Below are 27,148 nucleotides of genomic sequence, written 5' to 3'. Positions count from 1 at the left end.
CTACACCAACCTAATGGCTTCTCTGTACTTCGTCCTGCTTTCTTGATATTCTTGCATAACTTATTTCACATCCACACATTTAAAGGTCTGTAGGCTAAAAAATTAGAACACTCTTCCCTGACTGATTTGCAGAGGACTGCATCCACATGCAGCACCTAAACTTTCGTTCACATGCAAATGATCTCCCGGAGCTTGGTTTGCTTCAGAATTCTTACATGCCTCAATGTCATAATACAGAGCTTCTCAGCAGACCAGGCATCCGGCCTGACGTGTTGGACTTCATCAGTATCAATAAGTCACAGCAACCTGCTGTGGTGAGAGGGACACTTAATTGCAATCAAAAGCATGGCTTTAGATGGGCTTGTAAATAGTGTCCTGCAAACTGTTTAAAATCACCAGAAGGGCTTTGGTACCATGCCAGTGAGTGATCACTAATGGTATCTACAGCTAGGCACTTGTATGTCATTTACATTTCTATTTCGGGTTAGAAAAGGCTGCTCCTAGAGGCTCAAAGGAATGACACGCACAGTACAATATTGCACTATTAGCTATGGTCACTACATGACATTTTCACCTCCTGAGGCATCAGTTATCGGCCACTGCTGGAGAGTCAGTCCTGGAGTGGATGGACCAGGGATCTGATCCAGCAGAGTTTCAGGTTGAGAGAGTCAGACGATTAGCGATTTTCCTTATCAAGGTAAATTATTGTGGCTTTGCCTCATTGTGCCTATTTGGAAAGTATGCATCCACGAGCTGGCTGGGTGTCAGAAACCATGATGGGGCATGGTCAGTCCTAGTGATTAGAGCCATGGCAATAGGGCCTAGTGATGAGAGTCAAGGTCCAGAGCCGGTTTAGAGTGAGGCCCGAGTCAGAGCAAGGCTGGAGCCGGCTAAGGCTTGGGGAGTCTGTTGTCACTGTGAGGCAGGAGAGCATTCCAAGCCATAGAGGGATGTTGAACAGACTGAGCTGCTATTCCTCCTGTGAGACTTGTATACACCTACCCTGAGAGTCACCAGACCAGTTTCTGGCTTGTGGATTGGCTGGGGCCTAGCACAGAAGTGACTCCTCACTTTACACTAGGTTCCTCTAGTTAACTCTGTCCATTTTCAATCTGATCTTACAACTGTAGTTAACTTGCTCTCCTTTCCAGTTGTATTGTTTGAAGTCTTTGCCAAGCTCATTTTCACTGACTTAGAGATGTGATTCTCTCCAGCTCCTGAGCCAGAATAAATGACGCTTCAGGGAGGTGAACTGCAAAAGCAGCTGGCTAAATAATGTGCCTGTGAGAATCCAAAGTGGAAGGGGAGAGGGAGTACGTATCTACTGGTTTTAGAATACAGGGTCTATTTCTGTAGCTGCTCCCTGGCTTGAAACCTACAGCCAAAGTGCTGGGCAGCGTCCCTGTGGAATAAAATGGAGTCACACACTCAGTAACTGCACAAGTCATTTTTTTCCCCTTAATTTTTACTTTTAAATTTTGAATTTTACACAGTTGTGCAACAGCAATAAGACACGCTGAGAAGTGCCCTGCCAGTGGATTATTGCACCATTTGGGTGAATTAAGTCACTTGGGGTTTGGTCTTGTACCTTAATAATAATCCTTAGTATTTACTGTAATGTGAACACAACCCAGGGTGTACAATAATCGCCCAGAAAGGCACAGCCTGTTGTGTCCTATTATAAATCATCAGCCAGCATCTTGCATTTATGCAGCTCTTGGCCTGCAGTAAGAAGCGTATCCTGTCCCCAAAGAGCTTGCATTGGTTATGGTCAATGCAAAGGGTTGGAAAACAGCATTTTATCAAGGTCTTGGCGGTTTATGTGCGTTCGGTAGTTCATTATAAAGAAGTTTAATGCTACTTCTCTGGTAAAAGTACCCTGGAAATGTATATTTTCACCCCTTTATTTTGTGTAGCCTTCCTGGCCTCTCCCCCACAATCACATTAATTATCTTGTCTGCCTTGCCCACTGTCAAACTGTTTTGTTTTCTCCAGCACAGAACACAATGAATTTTTACTGGTAGCTACCGAAGAATGCATGTGATGTAACCACAGGATTCTTCACAGCGGTGCATTGCCAGTTATTTAGCAAAATCAGAGCTGCTGAACTATTCCTTCCCTGCAAACTGTATCTTTCTCGCTCTTAGAAGCGATTAGTCTGTTTTGGCTTAAGGACACAGAAAATCACAGCGACTGCTGAGAGTTTATTTCACTCTGGACTGGTAGGGTTTGAACTCAAAGTAAAAAGATTGATTTTTGCTGTTTGGCAAGAAGCAGATCACCTTAAGGGAATGTATATCATCTTGGATGCAGATAGCCATCTGAAAAGAGAAAAAACCAGGCCCCTGCATCTAAATCTTCGGCAGGCTACCCTACTTATGCACATGCTCACTAGACCTTCGTTTCCCTCTTTAAACCCATCTTGTTCATCATCACTTGCTTTAATTACAGCCCCAAAAGTACAGAAAGCTAAACTTGAAGCACAGACACAGTTAACCTGTGCAATTGCATTTACACCACTTGAAACAACAGTTGGATACCAATGACTCCCTTTATCCCAAAAACACAGCCTTTTCCATGGCATCCTTCACTTTCATGTACTCCACGTGTGAGGGATAGTTGGTACATTCAAAACTGTTGTTATTGCGGATGTACTTAATGAACTCTGGAGCCCCAGGGTAGATGACGTTGTCAGCCAGGATAACAGAGCCCTTCCTCAGCAAGCCATGTTCCTAGAAAGAAGAGAGACTTGCACTTGGTGAATCTGTTCACTTTAGAAGGAGTTAATGTTTACTAAGTGCTAGTGCAATGCACTTTTGTATTAGTGACATTTCATGCTAAAGTGAATTCCTGTACTAACATGGGTTTGATCAGGGAAGAATAGCTGTGATTCTCTCTACAGGTTCTGCAAGCAACAGCTGAAAAGCTGGATCTTTCTGCTAACATCAGCAACAGCAAAAGAGTTAATGATGCTGATAGGAAATTGATGTCATTGTGCTTCAGATTCAAATGAATGGGGACAGGTCATGCCTAAATTATTGTTTCTGGCTGTCTCTCCAGGGTTAAGAAGACAACTCTGGGTAATTCACATTTGGAAGGATTTCTTCACACGGGTGAAGACTTGACCATTCCTTTTTATTTCAGGTTAATATTGAAATTTTGCAGAAGCTGGTGAAGCCACCAGAGAGGAGGCTGTATGGCATTCTGGGCAGCAAAGTTTCAACTGGGCCTCTAGCCCACTACTGGAAAAACACAAGAGTTCAGGACTGAGACTTCCTGTGCTCAATCTTCCTCAATCCCATCCAACCTTTGGCCGCTTTATTTGGCGACAGGGCATGGAGCACGGTTAGTGCCCAAAGAGGGTCAGGCTGGCAAGTTATCATGAATTTAAGGGGCATAAGTAACTTGCCATATACCCGGGCATCCAACGTTTAACAACAGTAAAGCTGCAACCGTAACATTTGCTGACTTGTATTTTCCTTGACAAAGAGACATTAGATAAGTAATGTAATTTTCAAAATAAAAGCCTGCAGCTTATCAGCTTTGTTCCCACCCTGCAGTTATGGGGAGAGTTGCATCTTTAAGGCTCCATGCATGGCTTTTGCCCCACAAACCATGCTCACCTCTTGAGTTTGTGCCAACCCCAAGAGAAGAGGTGGTTTGGGAGGTATGTTGATATCCTCTGGCCTGTACTTCCTAATAATCAGATCAGAGACTCGAGTGAAAAGAGCATTTCCAGCACTAACAGCTGTGTCCTTGTGACTCCGCTGATGTTTGCCAGCTGCTCCTTGTATCAAGGACCTTTTCTAGAACTGTGTGAAGGGTAAACTGTGTGGGACTCAAACCACAACCTGGGTCATCTGAAATGCCTGTCAAAAACTATGTTCAAAATGCCACGTTGGAGAAATGTTCAAAGTGTTCCCTTCAGCTGGTCCATATCAAATCCCCTGGTGATGTTACACTGCAATGATTCATGAGAATAAGCAAAACACTATGGTTTGTAATCGCATCAAACTGTTGACTAAGAAGCTGGAGCTAAATGATCCTCAATCCTTCGCTTTAGCTGGTTTTTTGTTTGTTTGAGGTTCAGAGCTGGAAATGGTGCTATAGCCCTCCAAACAGCTTGGAGCTTGGCAACTGTTACAGAGAAAGTTTAAAAATTAACACTCAGAGGCAAAGCAATTTCAGAACAGAATTTTACTGTCTCCCAGCTACTGATGTGTAAATTCAATGGTGGGTTTTAAAAAGAAGTCCCAAAGAAACCCTCGACTTTTTAAAAAGCTGCTTGTAGGGAGGAGAGAGTGGGAGCCTAAGACACAGTGTTTGTATTCTCCAAACAGGGGTGGTGAAACTGGTGCTATGCAAGAGAGGGAGAATGTGGCTAGTGCGAAGCAGTCCGCAGAGAGACTCCCATGGTCTTAATGCAAGAGAGGCTCATACATGAGCAAGTGAGTAGATATTTGTGGAGAATGTAACTGAAAAATGGCATTTCCATCCAATTAGTCATTTCATTCTAAAGATAATCACAGGTGTAATAGTGCTATTGAGCTGTGATATTATGTTGATTTGCTCTGTTTTTTATAAAACACAGAGGCTGTGATTATCACTGGGTTATTTGTTGACGTTTGGAAATAGCCTGGGGTCCTCAGCTGCTCTCATTTGTCATTACTTGGCTGTTTAAAGCCAACCCATAATTTGCTATTGCTATAATAGCCTTCTAATTTTGTAATGAAGTGTCATTATCTGTTACCTTTGTTGCTGACAGAATCTGTCCCCACATCTAGCTGTGGGTGGAGAGAGTCTGAATGGCATTTCCTGGAATGAGAGCCTAGCATGGTGCTAGGAATAGTCTTCCTTCTGATAAGGGCTGCTTTATAGCCCATCAAATGGTAAGGATGCCCCAGATGTTCACAGAAAGAAGGTACAAAAAATGCTATCAAGAGAGAATTTCATCAAGGAGCACAAACCCCGACAACAGAGGGAGAAGAGTTTGCCACCAGAAAAATCAGTGATGTGAAGGCTAGGTCTGAAATCTGAACTTCTACAAAATTCAGGACATTTGGATCAGGTGTCCTGGCTTAATCTGATAGGGAAAGACTTAAGTCATGACATTCAGACCCAAATCGTACTTCTCCAGTGTTTGTGGGTGGTTTTCATTGGGTATTCAGCTTCAGGCCTTTCCAGACAGGAAGATCCTGCAAGTGGCTGAACAATCCCTGGGAAGTGCTGAGCACCCTCAGTTCCCACTGACAATAATAGCGGAGGCGAGGGCACTTAGCCCTGTTGTGAATCCAGCCCCTAAGCTCCATCCCTTTTTACCACGTGGCTGGTTGATTGTTAAAAGTTTCTCTGGTGCGAGCCCGCTATAGAAAACACGCACTTCCCAACTGTTCTGGGAAGATCTTACAGACATCTGGATATTCACTATGGGGGTTTTAGGGCTGACATCATTCCAACTCACAAGCAGCAGGATGGTGTCTGGCAGGTATCTATCTTTCCAATGATCAAGAAAGACGAAATCCAGTGTGTCCACTTCATGCTTTTTCTTCAGCTGCGGGATAATTGTCTCTGAAGGGCCTTCTAGAATTTTCACCTGAAAAGCAAATCATCTCATGTTGATCTGGGTACCTTGTTTTAAGCACATTGCCCCTCACCCTTTAAGGTATAGTCAGACTTCTGTGATCATGTTAATAGCCTTGGTGGAGAACTTCAGCGGGCTTTGGATCACATGGGCTTTTTTGATAAATTGACTCAATTATTTTTTCTCTGTGCAATTATAAGAAGCCTATGACCTTGTCTCTGCTGAGTAAAGTGACCCTCTGCTGGTGACGAGGGAATCCCCTGCAGAAAACAGCATGTGGCTTGGCTTGGAACTGCAGTCACATCCCAATGAAACCACCTTGTCCAAAGCAAATAGAATGTACAGAAGAGAGGTTAAAAAGACTAGGGTTATTTAGTTTGGAACAGAGCTTGCGGGAAGAGCATGCAAAACAATGAACCCATTCTCCTTATGCATAGTCAGGCCATGTCTACACTAGGAGTGCTTTGCTGGTATAGCTATACTGGTCTACTACACCAGTAAAGCGTTCCTAGGATGGATGCAGTTTATACTGGCATCAGCATCGCTTGTTCCAGTCCCCTGAGTGAAATAAGTGATCTCAATAAACATGCAGTTGTGCCAGTATAACTGGGGCTACACTAGGGCCTTTTGCCAGCCAGCTGGGTCAGGCATAATTGCACCTCATCACACCCCGATGGGCACAGCCATTCTGGCAAAATCTGTAGCGAAGTCCTGGCCTCAGTAGAGGATGCAAGCAGGGGAGCGGCAGGCACACCCTGATTATTGGTTTAACAGCACAAGCTCTGTTCAATGGAGAGGAACTGCGGCACCTGTATTTGGTAAGTAGGTACCATATGGCTTGAGCAAAAACTAAAGGTGAGGGAGTCTGTTTATTCTGGCTGCTGATTTATGCCTCAGCCTTTGGCTTACAGTCACCTATCTAATGACTTGTCAGCAGAGCGTTGTCAGAGGAACACAGAGAGGCTCAACAAGTCGATTGATAGGTGATTGTAAGCCAAAGAACCTAGCCATTCCTAGTGCAATAAACCATCGTCTGCCTACATGAGTAACCGGTTACTAGAAAAACAGCCAAACTTAGAGAATGAAATCCAAACACTTTCCAACACTAGAGATTTAAATCACAGTTCCTGTACCTGCTGCTACGTATTCTTGTTCTGGCTCAGATAGCTGGAAACTTGTGAGAATAGCTCATGCAATTTGGGGAAATCTCAAACTCTAATCCCTGCTCTCACTTGAGCCCCGATCTCTTTCCAAACCCCAATTTGGATCTGAATCACACCACTCTAAGAACATAAGAACGGCCATACTGGATCAGACCAATGGTCCATCTAGCCCAGTGTCCTGACTTACGACAGTGGGCAATGCCAGGTGCTTCAGAGGGAATGAACAGAAGAGGTAATCAATCATCAAGTGATCCATCCCATGTCACCCATTCCCAGCTTCTGGCAAACAGAGACTAGGGTCACCATCCATGCCCATCCTGGCTAATAGCCATTGATGGACCTATCCTCCATGAATTTATCTCATTCTTTTTTGAACCCTGTTTCGTCTTGGCCTTCACAACATCCTCTGGCAAGGAATTCTACAGACTTTGTGTTGTGTGAAGAAATACTTCCTTTTGTTTGTTTTAAACCTGCTGCCTATTAATTTCATCTGGTGATCCCTAGTTCTTGTGTTATGAGACGGAGTAAATAACACTTCCTTATTTACTTTTTCCACACCAGTCATGATTTTTATAGATCTATCTCATATCCCCCCTTAGTCGTCTCTTTTCCATGCTGAAAAGTCCCAGTCTTATTTATCTCTCCTCGTATGGCAGCCGTTCCATACCCCAAATCAACTTTGTTGCCCTTTTCTGAACCTTTTCCAATTCCAATATATCTTTTTTGAGATGGGGTGATCACATCTTCACGCAGTATTGAAGATGTAGGCCTACCATGGATTTATATAGAGACAATATAATAGTTTGTCTTCTTATCTATCCCTTCCCTAATGATTCCCAACATCATTAGCTTTGCCCCATCTTTACTAACTACTCAGTTATTTTAAACACAATGTTTGTGAAAAGGGATTGATGACCCTGCCCCAGTCCCCAATGGGCATTTCCTAACTTCACGCATCTACCACACAGATGAGCCCAATTGCCATGCTCAGTTCACTGCTAAAATAGCCTGGGATATTGCAATTGCTATGTTAGCTGAAGTATAAGAGGGTGAAATACCAGTATTTTTTCTGACATAACATCTACTTAGTCCCTTCATTTACCAGCCACAGAAGAACAAGATGTACCTTATCTTGCACTCCAGCAAACTCAATCATCTGTTTGGCGATAGCAGCAAAGTCAGGGTTGAACTCGATGGTCAGTAAGCAAGTGCTGGGCTTTAACAGCCGAGCAATCCTCACAGCAGAGTATCCACAATACGTTCCCAGCTCCAGCAAGGCTGATGGCTTTGTCTCCTCCAGTATCTTATCTAGAATCAAACCTGAACGGGAGAGAAATGGGTTAACTCTGGATTAAATCAAATGGCATCAAATAATAAAATTTGTGGATGGAATCTTACAAGTTCATTTACTAAGCTGCTATAAGGAGATTCAAAATGTGATGGTTTATGATCAATTATACAGGGCTTCCTTTGCAGACTGGCTCTCACTTAAAATGAGATTCATTTTGAAATGTCAGGAATCTTGGAAAGAAACCACTTACAAAAACCTCAAACAAAACTGCTGCTTATTGTATCAACAGGGCCCCTGTGAAACTGAAAACAGTCTTGTGAATGCTTTCGCAATTTCTTTTTTGCACTAGGGCGACTTCAAGAAATAGGTTGTCTTGTACCATACTGGGACAATTGATCATCTGACCTAGGCTTCAAATAGTAAATTTTCAAAAAAATAAGTACGTGGGGGTGTTTTAAAAGAAAAAAATTTTTTTAAATAAAAACCACATTTTTGAGTGAAGATGGGCCTGTATTAAATAAAATTTAGCACAACTTTGAGTGAAAAATGCAACATTTTGCAAAGAAATTTAGTTGTTGCAAAATCTGTCCCCATTCATGAAATGTAGAACTCAAACTTTGAGAGAGTTCACATTTTGTAAATAATATTACATGCAGTCGCCTTAATGTAAGACTTAAGAAATACTCATTATAAAAGGAACAGTCTAGCCAGCTGACAAAGGCTATTTATTTGCACTATAAAGGCCATGAACTATTAGCCAATTGTTACAATAAATAAATGAAAATGGAAACTATATCCAATCCTTGCAAAGAAGTGGACTCAGTTATGGAAGTCTCTTCCATCTTTAATCTTCTACGGTCCTAAGTAGTGCAAATACATTAGATACCTAAATGAATATTTGAAGGTATTTAGCCTTTGGCATCATGATGCATGAGACACCTGAGTTGCTTAGTTACCCACTATTAGCATTCACCTTGTCCTGTGCTATTTATTTATGCATCACTTGTGTACATACTGAACTGGTGTGGTGCTGCAATTTTTAATTGAGCACTCTTGTTTAGCCTTCAAATCTTAGGAATTAAAAATAAATAACGTTGGGATTTTGCCTATCTTACTGGAGCAGTGCCCCTTGGCGCCCACCGTATTGCCAGGTTTGTCAGCTTTTCCCCAGTAGTCCCTGTTCTCAGAAAGCTTATCCTTTTTTTGGAGGGGTGGGGGGGAGATTCTGTCCTATTATGAGTAGGGCCCTACTAAATTCATGGCCATGAAAAATGCATCACGAACTGTGAAATCTGGTCTTTTGTGTACTTTTAGCCTATACTATATAGATTTTATGGGGGAGAAGAGTGTTTCTCAAACTGAGGGTCCTGATCCAGGGACCAAGGGAGTTGCAAGGTTATTTTAGGGGGTAGTAGTATTGCCACCCTTACTTCTACGGTGCTGCCTTCAGAGCTGGGCGGCCGGAGAGTGTCAGTTGCTGACTGAGGGCCCAGCTCTTCAGGCTGCAGCACAGAAGTAAGGTGGCAACACCATAGCATGCCATGCTTACTTCTGCGCGGCTACTGGCGGCAGTTCTGCCTTCAGAGCTGGGCTCCCAGCCAGCAGCCACCGCTCTCCAGCTGCCCAGCTCTGAAGGCAGCATTGCCACCAGCAGCAGTACAGAAGTAAGGTAGCAGTACCGCAACCTCACCCTACAATAACCTTGCAACCCCCCCCCACACACACACACACACACACAATTCCTTTTTGGGTCAGGATCCTACAATTACAACACTGTGAAATTTCAGATTTAAATAGCTGAAATAATGAAATTTATGATTTTTAAAATCCTATGACCATGAAATTGACCAAAATGGACTGTGAATTTGGAAGGGCCCTAGTTATGAGGACTGCCTCGCTGATTCCCATTCTTTTCACTTGCCTCATCCAAGGTCCTCTAATATGACCACCATTTTTGCAGCCAAGGACAGGACAAGGCTGGAGGGGTCACTGCTGGGCAATGTAAAGTAATACTCCCTGAAGTTCTTAAAACCCACCTAACCACTAAAGTGTGAAAATGGTTTTCTATGTGGGTTTCAAACTCCCAGCCATGTGCACCTCAATTTAAAAATCACACTGCAGTTTAAGTTCACTGCCAATTGCAGCCAGTGGAACAAACCTTATAGGCATTAGTCAGAGCTGCAAAGAAACTGTTCAGAACTGTCGGATTCTAGTCATTTCTCATTTCAGACTACTGTATATATAAGCTGACTAGGAATGGTCAGTTTGCTTCTGCACTGAGTCCCTTGCTGATGTAAGAGAAACCAACTAGGTCTGCAGAAATCCACTCAGGCTCACTGTGCAGTCAACTCCCAATTCAAGAATCTTTTAGACTGTTTCTCTCTATTTTCATGAAGTGCTGCTTTACATACAGAAAGCCTGCAGAGGAAAACATAGTAGAAAGCTAATTAGTTTCCCTCTGCAGCTTTTCCACACGGAAAGCACTTTAGCAGCTTTGCAGAGACTAAAAATAGAAAGGTGGGTTGAAAAGTGCCAAAGAAAGAGGAAGGAAGGGTGACAGAGCAGATAGAAATGAGAAAATGGGGAGCGAGAGTAGGACAGAAAACAGGAAAGAGTATATAGATTAAAAGGAGGAAGGGAAAAAAAGAAATACAGAGAACACAGGAGGAGATGCACAAAGACAGGAAAGAGGGAACGAGAGAACTGGGGAGAAAGGGAAAAGGGGCTGATACTGGTAAAAAAAAAAAAATTTCGATTGCAAAATAATGCAAATATTTAACTGATTGACTTAACTAACTAAATACTATACTCTACCCTCAGCTCTTGTGCAAAACTTTCACTGATGTTGCTGGAAGGTCTCTTGGTATGGCTCTTCTCTCACTTATATAGCCCAGGGATCCTAATTAACAGTATAACTCAGCCTTCTCATGCCATCCGGCTTTTATTGGCACATAAGTGTATAGTGCTGCAACTGTACATTTTTTGTATTAATTCAGGGACTTCAGTGATAGTGACTGGTGCTCTCCTCTCTGTCCGTATTGTCTAAATACCCTGCTTTTGCACTTACTGTTGCCCCTAATGGTGAAACTCTTGACCCTATATTATTTGTGCGACAGACTCTGTATATTATCTTAAAGCAAGTTTGTCTCCAATGCTTATTTATAGGATTGTTTTATGCAATAAATGCAATTGGTCATATGTAGCATAGCATATTGTTCCAATTTATTGTAGATTAGGGATGGCTTGTTATAAATTGGTGTAGGGCTATTTACTTTCTTGGGATATGATCTCGGCATGGTCATTTCTGGTCAATACTTGGATAAGAGGCCTCCAAAGAAACCCAGGGCATTTCAGGGATCAGGGCTGGTGATTCAGTGGGTGGCACTGGTCCTTCTCAGAAAGTATTGAATCAATGTCCTAGCAGTATACCATTGAAACTGTTGTTTCAAATGAGCTATAAAGGCAAAGTCTAGACCATTTGGGGTCACTAAAAGATCCCACGGTGTTATCCCACCAGATCCCTTGCAAAATCCCCTAGTTTGGGGAGTTGGTATCTTGGTGTATCTGTGTGTTATTCAAAACCACAGAGGAGACTGCACTTTACTGAGCATTGAAGCCACTCCTGTCAGGTGCTTTGGCACCTTTAAGATGAAAGGTGTCAAATAAATCCAAGATAGTGTCACTATATAATTCAATGCATCGTCAGCTAAATCTTAAGATCCACACTCAGTTTTCACTTAAGCAAATTTCTACTGAAAGCCAAGGGCATTTTGTCCAAGCAAAAACCTCAGAATATGACGAAATATTACCAGGTCTAGAGCTTTAATAATGTGTGCGTAGATACTAGAAGATACGGCTTTCACCCTAAACATACTACTCATGGAATCACAGGAACTGTTTTCATAAACTAGGTCTAAAACATCGGGGTCTCTGACTACTGTGTAAAAGTACAAGTTTACTAGGGTTAACTCTAGATTACTATGTTTAACCTCCAAATTCTCTGCACTGCCTCCAACTAAAAGGGTCATGTTCTGAGAGAAGCTCTCAGATCTGTAAGTCACAGGACGTGTACGTTAGAAGCGAGCTACTACAGTTGTATGAGTGGATAACTGAACTTTTTTGAATGCAAAGTAGTGAGACAATGAATGTGCACCCAAGAGGACAAATTTTATCCACTTAGCTGATTTGGCCTTTAAGAGAAACTAAGACTTGCCAGGTGATAGTAATGTAAGATTTTCCTATTAGTATATGGGACAGCTTCTTGTGTATATTACATCTGTATGATCTCTCTTCCCTCGAGAATACATTCCCTATAACTATTGTTTATATGCGCAAAATTCCTCTTATTTTAAATACTCGTGGTTGGCACATTTCAATCAAGGATCTCAAAATGCTTCATAAACACCAGTGAATTAAGGCTCATGGACACCTTGTGCTGGAAATAGGATATGATCCATTGTAACCAAGGTACACAAAGCAAGGCAGTGACTTTTCCAAGGCTACATAGCAAGAAACTGGCAGGAATCCAAGTCGGGTTTTTGTTTCTCAACTCCCCAGATGTCCGCCCTCCCTCCCTTAGGAAGCAAGGTTCATGACGCATCAAAAAATCACATCTGGCCCCATGACCCTACAGTGCACCTGCAGGATTCTTCCAAAGAGATTTACAGTATCATGCATGATCATTTGCATAACCACTGTTGCGGCATGCAAGGTTGCTGTGTTTTTTCAGTGACTAACAGAACAACATAGCCTGTACCATGCCAGTCTCAAACTCAAACGTAGCCTTGAAGAGCTTATCTCTGATGTGATTACCTTTTTCATCCCCCACATTCATGGCCCACTCCTTCTGGGAGCAGTACTTATCTATGGTGTCCACTACACTCTGGGGGTCCCCTTTGATTGCATTCTGCAGCACGAAGTTTAAAATTCTCTCTTCTTTGCTCTGAGCCATGATGAAATTGGTTATTTTCTGCAGGACGATTTCATTCCATAGAATGGCTGCCCAGCCGTTGTTTCTGATGAGCACTGCAAGCAGCAGCAAAATGAAGAGCAGGCTGGTAACTATGGACAAAAGGATTGGACAGCTCTCCAGCATCTGAAATGAGAGAGACAAAACAGGTTTTTAGTTAAGGTGGCACAGGAGAGAACCATCTTTCGCATAACTGTTACGATAAAATAACCCATAAGCAACACCCAAGATAGGAATATATAGAATTTACTATAATTCTACTGTACAGTGTGGTTGGAAACGGCTATGTTGTATCCAGAGATAGACAATGATCTGAGAGTTCCCTTTAGAGGCAAATTTCATAGGCAGTCAACAAGTGGCATTTTAAATCCCTACTCCCCTCCCCCACGTAGCCACTCAGTTCTGACTCCATCCCAAAACACCATTGCACAGACTGGCTGTGCTCTTTAAAATCCTTAAAGTTGCTTTAACCATTAAAAAGGATTTAAAATCCTAAATAATTGTACTAGGTGTGATTTTTTCACCCCCTCTTGTTTGGGTGAGGCAGGAGTGTGGTTGTGTTGAGATTGGTGAAGAAATATGGAGCTTTTCACCATAAATCTGAGCACTATGATCTGTAGAGATCAGTGGTTGTTATACAAAGTCCTATGTGAAATGAGCATTAACGAAGTAGTACTGGTCTCCACGTCTCCAGGAAACACACCACAAAAACCATCACTGTTAGCCCCTGCCTTGCTGGTACGGTCTGCAGAGAAGTGAAGGACTGAGCGTGTCACAGAGACTGAACTACCCTCTCCCACTTCCAGGTCACAATTGAGGCAATTGGTTGGAGCGATCCAAGGAAGCTGGCAGTACAACTGTTGCCTGTGCTGACAAAGCCTTGGATATCTAACCCATCAATCTGGCACACACAAAATTCACTTCACTTTGTATTTGAAAGCATGGATTCTTTTTCCCTCCACTCCAATTACAAAATACAAAAGTTGAATCCCTGTTCCAGAGCAGAGGAATCCAGGCCCGTGAATTTCAAGGGAATGTAACAAAAGGATGCATTGTATTTCACTGTCAGGCTGGGGTTTGCAGCCAGCTACGATCACCTTATGATGCTGTGCCTATTGTTTCCAAGAAACTTGGTTTCTTTGCTGAAGGTGTCCTTGTGTACGTTGTCTAGACATGTGTCTCTCCAAGTGTAGGGCATTAGGGCTTGAAACTCACCAGATGGGATGCACATCACCCGTACAGCTCAAGCAATAAATCCCTTCAAAGCCATTTACCTGCACAGACAACTCTCTGCAGAAAGGTATATTTATTATGGTAGGAAATGATTCATTGATTTTGAATCGACCATAGCTCAAAAGAGCTGCTATGGACTGTTTCTTTAAATGAAGAATTAATTTAGTCTTTACGGAAGTGCAGAACTAAGAACACTGACTGCGCCAGGCTCTGTATAAGCTTCTCCCATGCAACACTGCCAGGGCACCTGTTGATGCAGCCTGTAACATCTCTGTTCTTCCACTCCTGTGTCTCCACTTGAGCTAGGGCTAACAATTGCACGGGGGAGTTGGAATGTGCACAAGTCAGGACAAGGGTGAGTGAATGCCAGAATCGTTTCCCCTTACAATTTAATTTGGGATTTGCACATACATCTATGGAATTCAGAGGCTTCTTCCCCTGCCCACCACACCCCACAGTTCTGCACTGGAAAATACATTGTTCTCTAAGCCATTTTTAATACAAACAGTTTACCAGCCTCTTATTTAACCCTTTCTACTCCCTCCCCTCAATCCAATAAACTCCATTCAAAGGGTCTGTTGCAGGGCTGCCTGCACCCCATCCTGACCAACTCTGGTGCTGCAGGTATTCCCTGCCTCAGTCACCCTTCCCTCAGGGCCCTTTAAGAACTCCACACAGTCTAAAGGAGTGTCAGACAAAACTCCCGGGCAGAGGTTCTATTTCATTAAATTCCAAAATAAAACTTGAAATAGTGTCTCCCCTTGGCTCAGGGATAACACAACCCTCCTCCTAGGGGCCTGTGGTCTCTGGGAGCTCCTTTCCCTTAGAGCCTCTCTCTGTGACCACCTTTCTGCAACTGAGTCTTACTGGCCTTTTGTCAGGCTCAGCTGTTCATTATCCCATTAGCTGCCTGGACAGGCTCTTTCTCCTTAAATTAGCTCACCCTGGATGATCTAAAAGGAAACAGCAACCCTCAGAGGGCTCTGTCCTGTGAAGTGCTGAATTTCCTGAATTCCCACTGAACTCACAGAGCACCTCACAGACTAGAACCCCCAGGGGGAAGATGGGAAGAAGAGAAATGTCTCACAACCTGAGAGGGTGCCGATTCCTTCTGTCAGACCCCTTCATGTCCAATCTTCCCAGCCAGGCCCAACAGCTCTGGCTGCCACTGTATTAATGTCCTACATGCTCTGATGCCCCTTTTAAATAGGGCAACCACAGCCAGGGGCCCAGCAGAGCAGCTGTTACACCAACTGGACACTACAAGTGGATCCTCCAACGCTTGGTCTAAGTTCACAGATGTGAGGGAGTGGGGTTAGCCTGACAACCAAAAGTGAGAATGTGTGTGCGGGAGGGGATTGTTTTCCCAAACTTAACCTTTTGAGGTTACTCCTACATTTTAGGGGTCCCTACGTTTCCTTTCTTTAGTCTGCTCTTCAGAAGTATGGCTCATATGGAAAAATCCACCTTCAAAAACTTTAAATTACCATACAGGACACATTTTGAGTTCAGGAGATTAGGTTGCCATGGAGATGTGCTCAACTCATGTTACAGTTGATGTTTGTTCACTCATCCACTTATCTCAGTTGCACAGAACATATAATTTGTTTGGAACACTTACAGTCTGTTTCTTTTGGCTTCCAACAGTTAGCAATGTTAACGCTCACATTTGTAACATCCTAACATGCCCATTGCAAAGAACTGACCCGAGTTACTGCTTTTTAAGGCCTGATGGCCTCATTTAGCAGGAGGAAATCATGTTTCTTAGCCATTTAATCCAGATAGCAAGAAGCTTCTCTCACGTTTTCCAGAGGCATGTACACCAATCTGACCTATCCGCCCCCATGCACAAGTAGTTCTGTTGATCATTCTGGCCAGTTTCCTATGTTCTTCATAGAAAAGAATGCATACCTTTGGGCTGGTCTTTCCAAACCTGCATGAAGTAGCTTCACGCTTTCCACAGGTGAAGCTTAACTTGGCCTCTGACGATGTCATTGGTTTACAGAGACCCCTTTTGATTTGACCTCCTTACTTGTTCTAGTGGCTTCTTGTGAGGCGTGTGGCTGTCATTGGTGGACTAGTATCATCAAGTGCTTGTAAAGTGGTTCTTAAATGGGTGTGGGCATAGGGCCCCTCTTCAAGAAACCATTTACTGATGCCAGTCTGCTCACTAATTATCACTGAATGCCTAACCTTCCCTTTTACTAGAGAAGGTGGTCCAGGTGCATCTGGATACCAGTGACAGCAGCAGCCAGTCTGCATTGAGGCCTCTCTTGGATCAGAGGATGCATTTGTCACCATCATGATCACTACCAGAGAGTTTCATTTTGTTTACACAGGACCTTTCAGCCCCTTCCAATAAGATTAACCATTGGCTGTTGCTTTCACAACGAATGGATTTTGCCAGTATGGTTAGGACTGTCCTTTGAAGGATCCAGTCACACCTGGGACTTAGTCAGGATGGATAGTAACTGAAGAGTATTAGGTTGCATCTTTCATAAATGCAAGCATTCTCCTGGGTTGCTCAACATATGCGTGAGATCTCTTGGCAAGATCATTTCTGAACACAGGCTGAAACAGCATCTGTATGCTGATGAGACACAGCTGCTATATACCTATTGCCCCATGTACCCTGTTAACTCAATCTCTGAATCTCTGCCCTGGAGGAATGCTTACACAATATCGTCAGTTGGATTCATCCGATCTACATCATTTAAATATTCAGTAAAAAGGAGAGGAGTTTTTTTTTTTCCTCTCTTCTGCCTTCACAAAGGACTATTTGGAGGTAACAAGCCAAGATAAGAACCTTCGCCTCCCTTTCATACCACATTCAACACAGGCTTTCAATGGGAAAGGTCATGGTGGTAAGTGGTTTCAGTGGTGCACTTTTCTTATACTGTTATCCTTGTTTATTGGCAAGGTTGTTGTGAAATAATTATGTGCCGTCCCTTCAAGGAGATCTTCCAACAGTGCTGCTTCATTGCCTGAAGCTGGGGGAAGCACAATCACTCAATGGGTGAAATCACATTGCACTCACTGCCTAGAAAGTGATGAACTCATTTTACAGAATCTCAGCTGGTTTTTATGTATTTAATTATATAGATCTAGTCTCTGTGCATGCAAACACCTCCTCCTTGGGCCCCCTGCAGATGTATATTTGCATTCTGACATCGGTTTCTATTTAGCCATTCTGCCATTGTGGCTCAGCTTGGCAGGTGATCATAGTTTCACAGCACAGGGCCCACCAGCTATAAAGCTATCTCACTCCCCACTTCTAAGAGACACTGAAAACTTTTCCTTTCCAAAGGCAGGTGTTTTGTTTTGACCCCTGTTGGCCCCACTATTGCCACACGTGGTGCCTAACATCAATTTTAAATGTCATATGTTAAAACATACACAGTTCTGACATTCTGTCAGGCTAAGGAAAACTCTCTGAGCCACAAATAACCCAACCTCAAATCCCCACCAGCCTCCCCTTAAGCAGAAGGCTGAATGAACAGACAGGCCTTTCTATTTGCCCTGAAGGCTTGCCCTGGAGTTGGGAAGCAAATTCTTGAGTTAAGGGCTATAAGTAATAACTTATTTCACTGCAGATTTCACCCATGACTCCGGATTTGAAGCTAAATTATAACTGTATTGTCTCACATTGCCATGAAGAGTTTCCTATTCTAGGTCCCTTTTCTCTGCTTTTAACACTGGTTTCTTTTTATGTTTTAACTAACAGAGATTTGGTAGGAAAATCTAATGTAATTCAAAGGGCCTATTATTCTGGGATCGTGTTAAAAGCCTGACCCCTCAAACTCAATCTGCTGAGTAACTATTCGTCTTTACTTGCTTCATATGATTAAGGGTTTTGAAGAATTGGTCTCTTTTATAGTATTTTAGTTTGATGCCTACGTGCATAAATGCCTTACCTTACGGTTACAAGTGGTTAAAGACTAGAACTCCTTTCCTCTAGGTCTCTAGAGTTAAAATTTGGGGGATTGCTGGCTAGAGCTTGTATAGAATATAAACCTCTTAGCCTTAGCCCATCTAGCACACTTGCTGTTTGACGCTTTTGGATTTATTTGTTTTGTTTAAGAGGGTTTCTAAATTTCAGTTGGGTTTTTTTTATTGTTGTACAACACCCAAGAGACCCTGGCAAGCTGGCAATATAAAGTTATTAACTGAGTTCCCTTGCAAGACATTATCCTGAAATCTGCATTCCAGAGTAAGTGGGTTTTAAAAGAAGCAAACCAGCTTTGTTTAGCTTGATACTTTCTGTAAAAACCTTAATTTCTTTTTCCCCTTTGGAAAATCTCACTCCATTTTGCTGGGATGTGTGAAAGAAAAATCTTTGCAATATCTATTCAGCAATAAAAGCAACTTATTTTCAAGAGCCAGGTGCATAAATGTTGAGTATGCCCCCAAACTGAAATGGTACAGTCCCATACCAAAATAATAGGCAGTTTGTTTTTTCATTCGCTAATAAATATCTGATGTGCAAAAGTTTAAAATGTAATTCAACCAACTTAAAACCAGCACTGCACAAGAGGACAGATTCTTATTTCTGAGTTCATTATGACATTATTAGAAAATGCAACTATAATTGCAGTTTTAATGTGGATTCACAGAACACACGAAATGTACAGAGAAACGGAAATAAATCACTGATGTGCATCTCACATATTATTAGAAGTTAGCTACTGTTATTATTAAATACTTGTATTACAGTAGGGCCCAATGGCCTCAGTTGACATTAGAGCCTCTGTGTTAGAAACATATTTGGAAGATATGGTCCCTGCCTAAAGAACTTAAAATCTAAATAGAGAAGACAAACAATAATAGACAACATGTAAAATGTTAGCAAGGGAATTAAACAAACAAACAAACCCCATAACACTGGAGGGATATCATAGTCTAAAAGAGTGGTTCACAAACTTGTTCCGCCCTTGCCGTTTCCAGCAGCTCCCATTGGCCTGGTACAGCGAACCTCGATCGGCTGAACCTGCTGACATGGCAGGTAAACAAACCGGCCCGGCCCGCCACTGGCTTTCCCTGCACAAGTGGCGGAACAAGTCTGGGAACCACTGGTCTAAAATGATGAACCAGTTTTGTCACCAAATCCACATTCAGGAAAACAGATTATTCAAGGATACCAGATATTAAATGTCCCAGCGTGTCAGAGCACGGATAATCTTTCTTCATGTGTTATGGTATAGATGCAGAATCTTGCTTGTTTAAATCATACTGTATAAATAACTCATCCTTTTACATGGAGTATGTCATAGCCTTTTATTCATGTGACTTATCTCGTGTATCCCCAAATTTACAATATATTGGCTGTCTCTTCTGCATGTAATCTGAGAGTATACATAAAGGACTTTAATTTCTCATCAGATTTTACCACATAGGTTCCATTGCATTTTTGTGCCCAAACCTTCATAAAGCAAAGGTGTGGCCCCACTGGGTAATGGTTACAGTTTTGGTGTGTGAGAGCAGGTGCTTTTCCCAATCTGCTTGACAAACACAGTTCATAGAGTATATAAAGTGCAAATGTGGCCCTTTCTTTTTAAGTTTGGCTTTTCAAAACTACAATAGGATAAAGATCAGATTAACCTTTCTCCCCAGGTTTAGCTACTCCTAGAGTTCCTCCCTCATGATTGCTCAGCCCACACCCACTTATCCTTGTTACAGAAGGATCAGCATCTGCTAGCCAAGTAGGGTATTGTCCGTAAATGCTTCCAGCCTATTCAGTTATGATATTTGGAAACGCCACAATAAAGAAAGAAGGTGTTGAGACAATACGAAGTATTGAAACAAAAAAAGTAATGATGAAAGATCTGACACCGTTTGGCTTTATAATGATCTTGCACAGAAGCATTCTCCAGCACTTCCCAAACCCTGCCAATGGATTTATGAAGTATAAAGAATACTTCACCAAACCCTGAAGTGCAACCATTGTTAGGGTGAAAGGTGGAAATTGATTAAAAGTACTCATTGGCACTCCACACTAGTTTAGGACAGGCAGTGAACACCTTCCCTGATTTGAGAATGATGGTGCTATGTAGACTAGAGGCAATTTGTTGTTAGATTTCATATTGGGCAAGGACATCAGGGTAACACACTCTTATGAAAAATACCATGGAACGTTTAATGAGAATTTCATCAATTTATCTTATCCTAAAAATGGCACCTCTACACATGCAGACTAGAACTCCTTTCTTCCACACGTGACATTTAGTCAGTGCTGGCTCAGGTACTAAATCATTTAGTATACTTTCTGCAGCACCTGGGGTTTCCTTAAGCACCTGACCCTACTCAGTTTAAAAGATCTGATGAGATTACATCCTGATTTGGTAATGCAACTCAGCTTTTCAACTAGACCTTTATTGTGCTCTTTTACAATGAAAAATCCAGTAACACAATTATAGTTTTAAAGAAGAGTAATGTTGTGTTTGGGATTAATTGAATAACCATATGATCAGTTGTTTTCATAAAAACAAAGCAAAAAAAGCCTCTGGGATCGCATACATTTTAACAGGAAAATAGCTGCATGTAGAAGGTGCAATCAGAACAATTCATCCTCATCTGTGATTTTACTCAAATACGGGTGACTCTTTCTAAGGTGCCTTTTATTAATATTATTTACCAGTTTTCTAGGGGTGTTTCTCCAATCAGACCAAATCAGTTAACATCTGTTGTGCACCTAGAGTTCTTTGAGATACAAAACTGATTGGTAACTAGAAATGACGAGATTAGTTTTTAAAGTTGTCGTATTTCTATGCTTCATAATAAATGTATCATGGAAAGGTGTGGGGGGATTTGATGTAAAGTGATGAATAGTGGTAATTATTTCCCATTTCACCCCCAAGAAGGATCTCCATTTGCTGCAAACTGAAATTTGCTAAGAAGAAAAGTAAACAACTTGTTTTACAAATATTGTTTGAGGGCTCATACAAGTGTATGCCTTAGTGACTTTGGCACAAGAAACTCAGGATTTAATTATGCTTAATAATGAAACATTAAAAATGTAATGATTAAATTAGATTAAAATAGGATTATTTAAATCTTGGGAAGGTTGAGTTCTGTAGTGATAACATTTTGAATAATTAAGTCCTCATCGCCTGCTGCTGCAGAAATGAGTTGATAATGAAAAAATACTTGGAAATAAATGTCTGTTCTCTGTTAATGTTTGTTTTAAAAAATTAAAACTGAATCCTAATATATCATCATCAGTTTATCCAAGATAAAACTACACAGCTTTGCTGTAGTCCTGTCTGGAAATACTCACAAAACTCCATATGCAGCAAAGACATCATGTGCCCTTAGGCTGCTGTTTTCCATGAGAGATGGCATCATGGTCCTTTAGGAAGACCAAGTTTTATTCTCATTTTAGCAGCAGATTACCTGTCTGAACTTGGGCAGGTCACTTAACTGCTGGGGGCCTCCATTACACTATGAGTAAAATGCTACACAGAGTATTGTGAAGCTAAATTAATTCATGTCTGGAAGGTACACTGATATGTTTTGGACAGATGGCACCTGAAAAAGACGAAGCGTTTTTATCTATATTTACTAGAGAGATCCATTTTGGGACACCTTGATAGCAAACACCAAGGTGACACATTAATATTCTTGATGTTATGAATAACTGGTGAAAATGTGGATACAAACAGTGCTTCAAATGCTTCCCTTAATCGATTTTGTCCCACTGATAAATCCATCCCTTTGTGGGAAGATGATGATATTACCTCCAATTTTGCTATCATCTTTCATACATATAATCTAACTGCCAATTGCTTGGTTGGTTGTTCTGAGTTTATTATGAGTCTCTGAGTAGATAGTTGGTACTGTAGTGTTACAATGCAGGGGGGGGGTTATAATCCAATCTAGATTTTATTAGCTCACATAACCTGGTGTGAATGGAGAACGCTTGGTAAATTTATACCATTCAACCTTCCTTCACAAAAGAAACTCTCCACTGGACTGATGATATTGATGAACAGACTACAATAGAAGAGTGCCCTGGGACAATGCAGCCTGAACTCATTGCAGAAAGATTGCTGCTAATAGCCAGCATCCATTAGAGGAGAATGTAATAATGCTAAGCAATTACATAGTGTTTTCCTTCAAAAGGCCGTGCACATTAACTGATTAACCCTCCTCTCACCCCAGTGAGGTAGGTAAGTAGTATTATCCTAGTCTTTCAGGTGGTGAAACAGATTCAGAGAGGTTATGTCTGAAATTTTTAAAAGCTCATGCCTAAATTGTGCATCAAAACACTTGTTGCACTAGTGGAAGTCAAGGATATACACGTGTTTGCAAGCCTGGCTCACAAGGCCAGCATTTTACATCTGCATTTTGTTCACAGGCACAAGCACTTGCATGCTTTTGCACAGACTTTTAAAATCTGGGTTAATTACTTTTCCAAAGGACAGAGGAAATCTGTGTCAAAGCCAGGATTAAAATTCAAATTCCTACCTCCCTGTCCTACACTAAGATAACTAAAACCACCTCTCTTTCTTTGCCATTCAGTGGGTGCTTATTTTTAGTCTTTTCCATGGAGCAAAACCAGCAAAGGAATTTGACTAGAACATCCAGGTAAGTGTCTGCCAAAGATAAGATTGCCGTAATAATCACAAAATTTAAGTTTTTTTTAAAAGGGAAAAAACCCGAACCAATGAAATACAACCCTCAAATCTGGTATTTTAAAATAGAAAGAATATTTTTACTCATCTTCTGACAGATGTAACAATAAGGCTGAAAGTCAACAAGATGTTTAATCTTTTACTGTCAGAAAGCCAGCGTATTGCTAAATGTGAAGAAATCAGATAGCCAAGAAACCATAATCTGGACTTGTCCGCTTTTGTCAAGTACAAAAGTACAAACTGTAATTAATTTTTCCATCAACATCTTGTTATCAAGCTACAGGCACTTTTCACCTTTTTTCCACTAGAGATTTCCTCACTTAAAGTCTAAATCTCTGGCTCCTCATACTTGCCTAGTACTATAATTCAGTTTCGTTACCGTGACTACATAAATGTCAATCTTCACTAAATACAAAATTCTGCTGATTTAAGAATGTTTCTTTTGTCTTTTATTCTGCCTTTTTCCAGGTTCAGTGGAAACAAAGATAGATTTCGTCTCATATTTCTGGATGACAGGAAGAGGGCAGAAAATAATAAATGCCTTTTACGGACTAGAATCCCCATTAATTAGGCTTCAGAGGGGTGTTTATCTCCATTGCACCAGACAGATTTCAATTAAGATAATTATATTCTGCCCTCCTAAAACATCCTCTGTAGTTTCTATTGGCTTTACAATACTCTTCTGCACTCACTGTCCTAAAAAGTCTCGTAGTGACCATGTGCTCTAAAAAACGGATTCTGATTGATCATTCTCCCTCAGGCCTCACCCATCCAGCAGTCCAATCCAGGTAGGTGTAAGGGTCCACACACACAGATCACGTTGCAGTATTAAGGCCTTATTTCTTACATTTAAAAAGCATTTTTAAAAGAAACTATTATATTATGCCCTGAATAGCAATAGCTTTACTGGGATATCATTTTTCTAATTGTTTTATTTATTTCTAAAGTGTCTTTATTTCTGTTTCATAATTGTTTATAATTTTGTGCTACTATTTTGAGCTATCAGCAGGTATGGCTGGGTAAACACATGACCTGCTGGGCTGTTGAATGTACCATGTGTACCCTAACACGGACATTGATAGAATGTTGACAGACAACAGCAGCTGGGTGTCGGACCAACAAAGAAAAGGTAAAACTAGATCTCTGGCCGTAGATTGCTGAAATAAGATGAAACAGAAAATATTGAATGAACCTGAATGCCCACACTCATATTGCTGACAGTGTTAGTGCTCAATATGACCAGCATGCATCTGGGGATGCAGACAAAAGCCATCAACCAGCTGGTTGCTGTGGTACACTATAAATACTGCAGCATTGCGCTAGTGCTTGAAAACCAGAAATCAAAGTTAAGCAGTCTATTACCATAGTCCTTGGATGAGCAAGTGCAGAAACCTTGCAGTAAAATGATATTAAACGGCTTTAATAATCAGAGGTGTAGTTAGTAACCCCGGTAAGGAAAAATGGGGTTTGGTTTTTTTTTGACTGTCCCATTAAGTGAAGGGGGCAACAAGCAGATACCCTGTGAGCAACACTCATCAACCCCGAAACATCATTGCAAATATCACTGAACATAAGTTTGCCTTATATTCAGCTTCTTCTTGAAAAGTAATTCTAATGAGTACTAGATGCCAATGAAGTTATCCACCATTTACATTTTCAACCTAATCAGGATTATGTCCTCTTGCTCTTTCAACTGTTGTGGTTGACAATACAATATGAAAGCATTACATATAATATGTCCTACTCTTCTTTGAAGACTTGTTGCTTCCCCCAAATTAGCATCACTAAAGTGCCTGGCAGTCAGAAACCTGGCAAAAACTTCTTCCTCCTACCTAGCGCCATCTGAAATAGTAGCATTCTCTAAGAGAGCATAGCATATCAGATATCACGTCTAAAAAATAGGAAAATATAAACATGTACCTTCATGCACAGAACAGAAGCTGTTCCTTCTGATCTCTTCCTGTGTTGTGTTGATAAGGATTTTACAGGATACCAGTCCAAGAGCCTGCAGTAGTCGCAGTCTCCTTTGATCACATCACTGGCACAGCTTACACGTTCTGGTATACAGAGATTCTAAAAGGAGATGTGTCCTTTCCCCCCCCCACTCTTCCTTGCACAATTTATGTTGGCTCTACCTTCTAGTGACATTGTTCTTGTTACTTAGTTACTCCACAGCAAATGCTGGCAGTCAGGCATGAGCCAAATCCATCCTCAGTGTAAGTTAGTCCACGGTGCTCAGTGGAGTTACACCAGGGATGAATATGGCCCATTTTTTTTTCCAGTTAAGACTTATCGCACTATAACTGATGTATAAATGGGAGATACACGTCCCACGCACATCCATACACTGTAGTGCTGCTGGGGACTTTTGTATAATAAATTGTGTTAACATCATAAACTGGAAAATGAGGGAGAAGTGATCAGTGCATTACAGAAAATCAAATATGACAACATTCATAACTTACGTTTAGACATAATTCTGCAAGACAGATCAGAAGAGCCACACTCTAACAAACTTCTTCCTTCGGGCTGAATATGAGACAGAGGTCATGCTCGAAAACAAAATCCAAAGTACATCTGTCCCTTTCACAGCAGGAATACTGAAGATAGTTGAACTGAAACTCACCCAGATAGTGGGAGAAAAGAAACAAGAGCCATTTCAGCACACAACTATAAATAGACTTCACTGTGGATTGTTTTCTTCCCCTTTATCCTCTCTGGGAAGCTTAGCAAAAGTAGAAATGAGCAAATTTCTACAATGCTATCATGGAAACTGCTCTAAATGGGCTGCAGAGAAGAACACTCTCACCCCAACAGTGGCCAAATGGTGTGGAGGGACAAAGAAAGGGTTTATGGTAGATGACAAGGCAGCAAATGAAGTTCTATGAAGTAGACGGGGGCCAATTAACAGAGCTTCAGGAGAAGAAAAAATATAAGAGCAAGTGGATGAAATGAATAAGGAACTGTGGGAGGTCAGGGATAGTGTGTGAGGACTAGGGTGGTTTTGTACCTCTTTAAGCAAAACATAAATGAATACTTTGGCACGTAGCACAACAAACAACAGCATGTTATTTTAATACAGAATAACTTTATAATCCCCCCCCCCCCATGTGTTAGAGCAGGTGTGGCCAACCTGTGGCTCCCGAGCCACATGTGGCTTTTCAGAAGTTAATATAAAAAGAAAAGGAGTACTTGTGGCACCTTAGAGACTAACAAATTTATTTGAGCATAAGCTTTCGTGAGCTACAGCTCACTTCTCTGAAATAAGTTAATATGCGGCTCCTTGTACAGGCACCGACTCTGCAGCTGGAGCTACAGGTGCCAACTTTCCAATGTGCCCGGGGGTGCTCACTGCTCCATCCCTTCCTGCCCTGTCTCCCCTCCCCCCCCGAGCTGATCGGGAGGTGTGGGGAAGGATGGGGAGGTGCTGATCAGCAAGGCTGCCAGTGGGTGGGAGGTGCTGGGAGCGGGGAGCTGATGGGGGACTGCTGACCTATTACTGTGGCTCTTTGGCAATGTACATTGATAAATTCTGGCTCCTGCTCAGGCTCAGGCTGGCCACCCGTGTTAGAGCTTCAGCTTAATAAATCTTTTCCTATATTCCAGACGCCAAAGAGAACCAGTAGAAAGCAATGATGAACTTGTTTGAGGTGCAATAATTCCCCATTTGCATCTGAAAAAAAATCCTGTTTACAAAATTAAACATGATTCCACTATTGAAGTTTTCTTAATGTTGACACCAGCACTAAATCTGGCTCAGTCTCTTCTAAAGGCAAGATGGTCCGTACCTGCAGGAATAACTACAATTAACACTAGTTAATTTTAATGGGGAATATATTTCCCCTTTTTTATGGTAAGACGAGTTTCTAACTGTTCAGACTGCGCAGGTCAGTCAAACGAGAACACATACCGCACATTGATCTTATCCTCATCCCCTACTGTAAGCATTAAGATAATCTGTGATGTCGGATGAGATAAGACAACTTGTAACCTCTTCTGTTCTTGACCTGCTCCGTTGCATATGTAAAAGCATAGAATCTGCAATCCTGAATCAGAGCGGAGGTTCAACTCGTTTAGCCCCCTAGCTTTGACAGTGGTCTATACCATCTGCTTCAAAGGAAGGTGCAAGAAACACTGTAATGAGCTATTATGGAATAACTTGCCCGTAGGAGAAGTCTTCTTCCTGACCCAAAACTGTGAAGTGTTGGCTTATGCCCTGAGGATTTACATCTATTATAAATTGTTTGATCAGTCTAATGTAGTGAGGGATGATCTTGTTGT

General features: G+C 41.6%; 1 protein-coding gene across 11 annotated transcripts in view; it reads right to left on the bottom strand.

Moving 5' to 3' along the window:
- Positions 1-1,432: 1,432 nt before the first annotated feature.
- COMT (catechol-O-methyltransferase) overlaps positions 1,433-27,148 on the bottom strand; it is a 32,761-nt gene continuing 7,045 nt past the window's right edge. For 5 of the 11 annotated variants that reach the window (XM_043498194.1, XM_038372989.2, XM_038372993.2 and 2 more), the window contains exons 2-5: positions 12,848-13,130; positions 7,871-8,064; positions 5,462-5,593; positions 1,433-2,732 (exon numbers count right to left, since the gene is read on the bottom strand). In XM_043498194.1, coding sequence (XP_043354129.1) covers positions 2,553-2,732; positions 5,462-5,593; positions 7,871-8,064; positions 12,848-13,130 — 789 coding nt within the window. In that variant the 3' untranslated portion in view covers positions 1,433-2,552. Of the gene's footprint in view, positions 2,733-4,182; positions 4,969-5,461; positions 5,594-7,870; positions 8,065-12,847; positions 13,131-13,254; positions 13,323-16,148; positions 16,210-24,787; positions 24,925-25,332; positions 25,950-26,000; positions 26,028-27,148 lie in introns of those variants that run through there. The other 6 variants (XM_038372987.2, XM_043498193.1, XM_043498198.1 and 3 more) reach the window with 6 other exon arrangements.

This window comes from Dermochelys coriacea, chromosome 15 (assembly GCF_009764565.3).
Source record: "Dermochelys coriacea isolate rDerCor1 chromosome 15, rDerCor1.pri.v4, whole genome shotgun sequence".
In the NCBI taxonomy this organism is placed as follows: domain Eukaryota; kingdom Metazoa; phylum Chordata; order Testudines; family Dermochelyidae; genus Dermochelys; species Dermochelys coriacea.
Note: the sequence above shows the minus strand (reverse complement) of the source record. Positions and strands in the feature narration are given on the sequence as shown.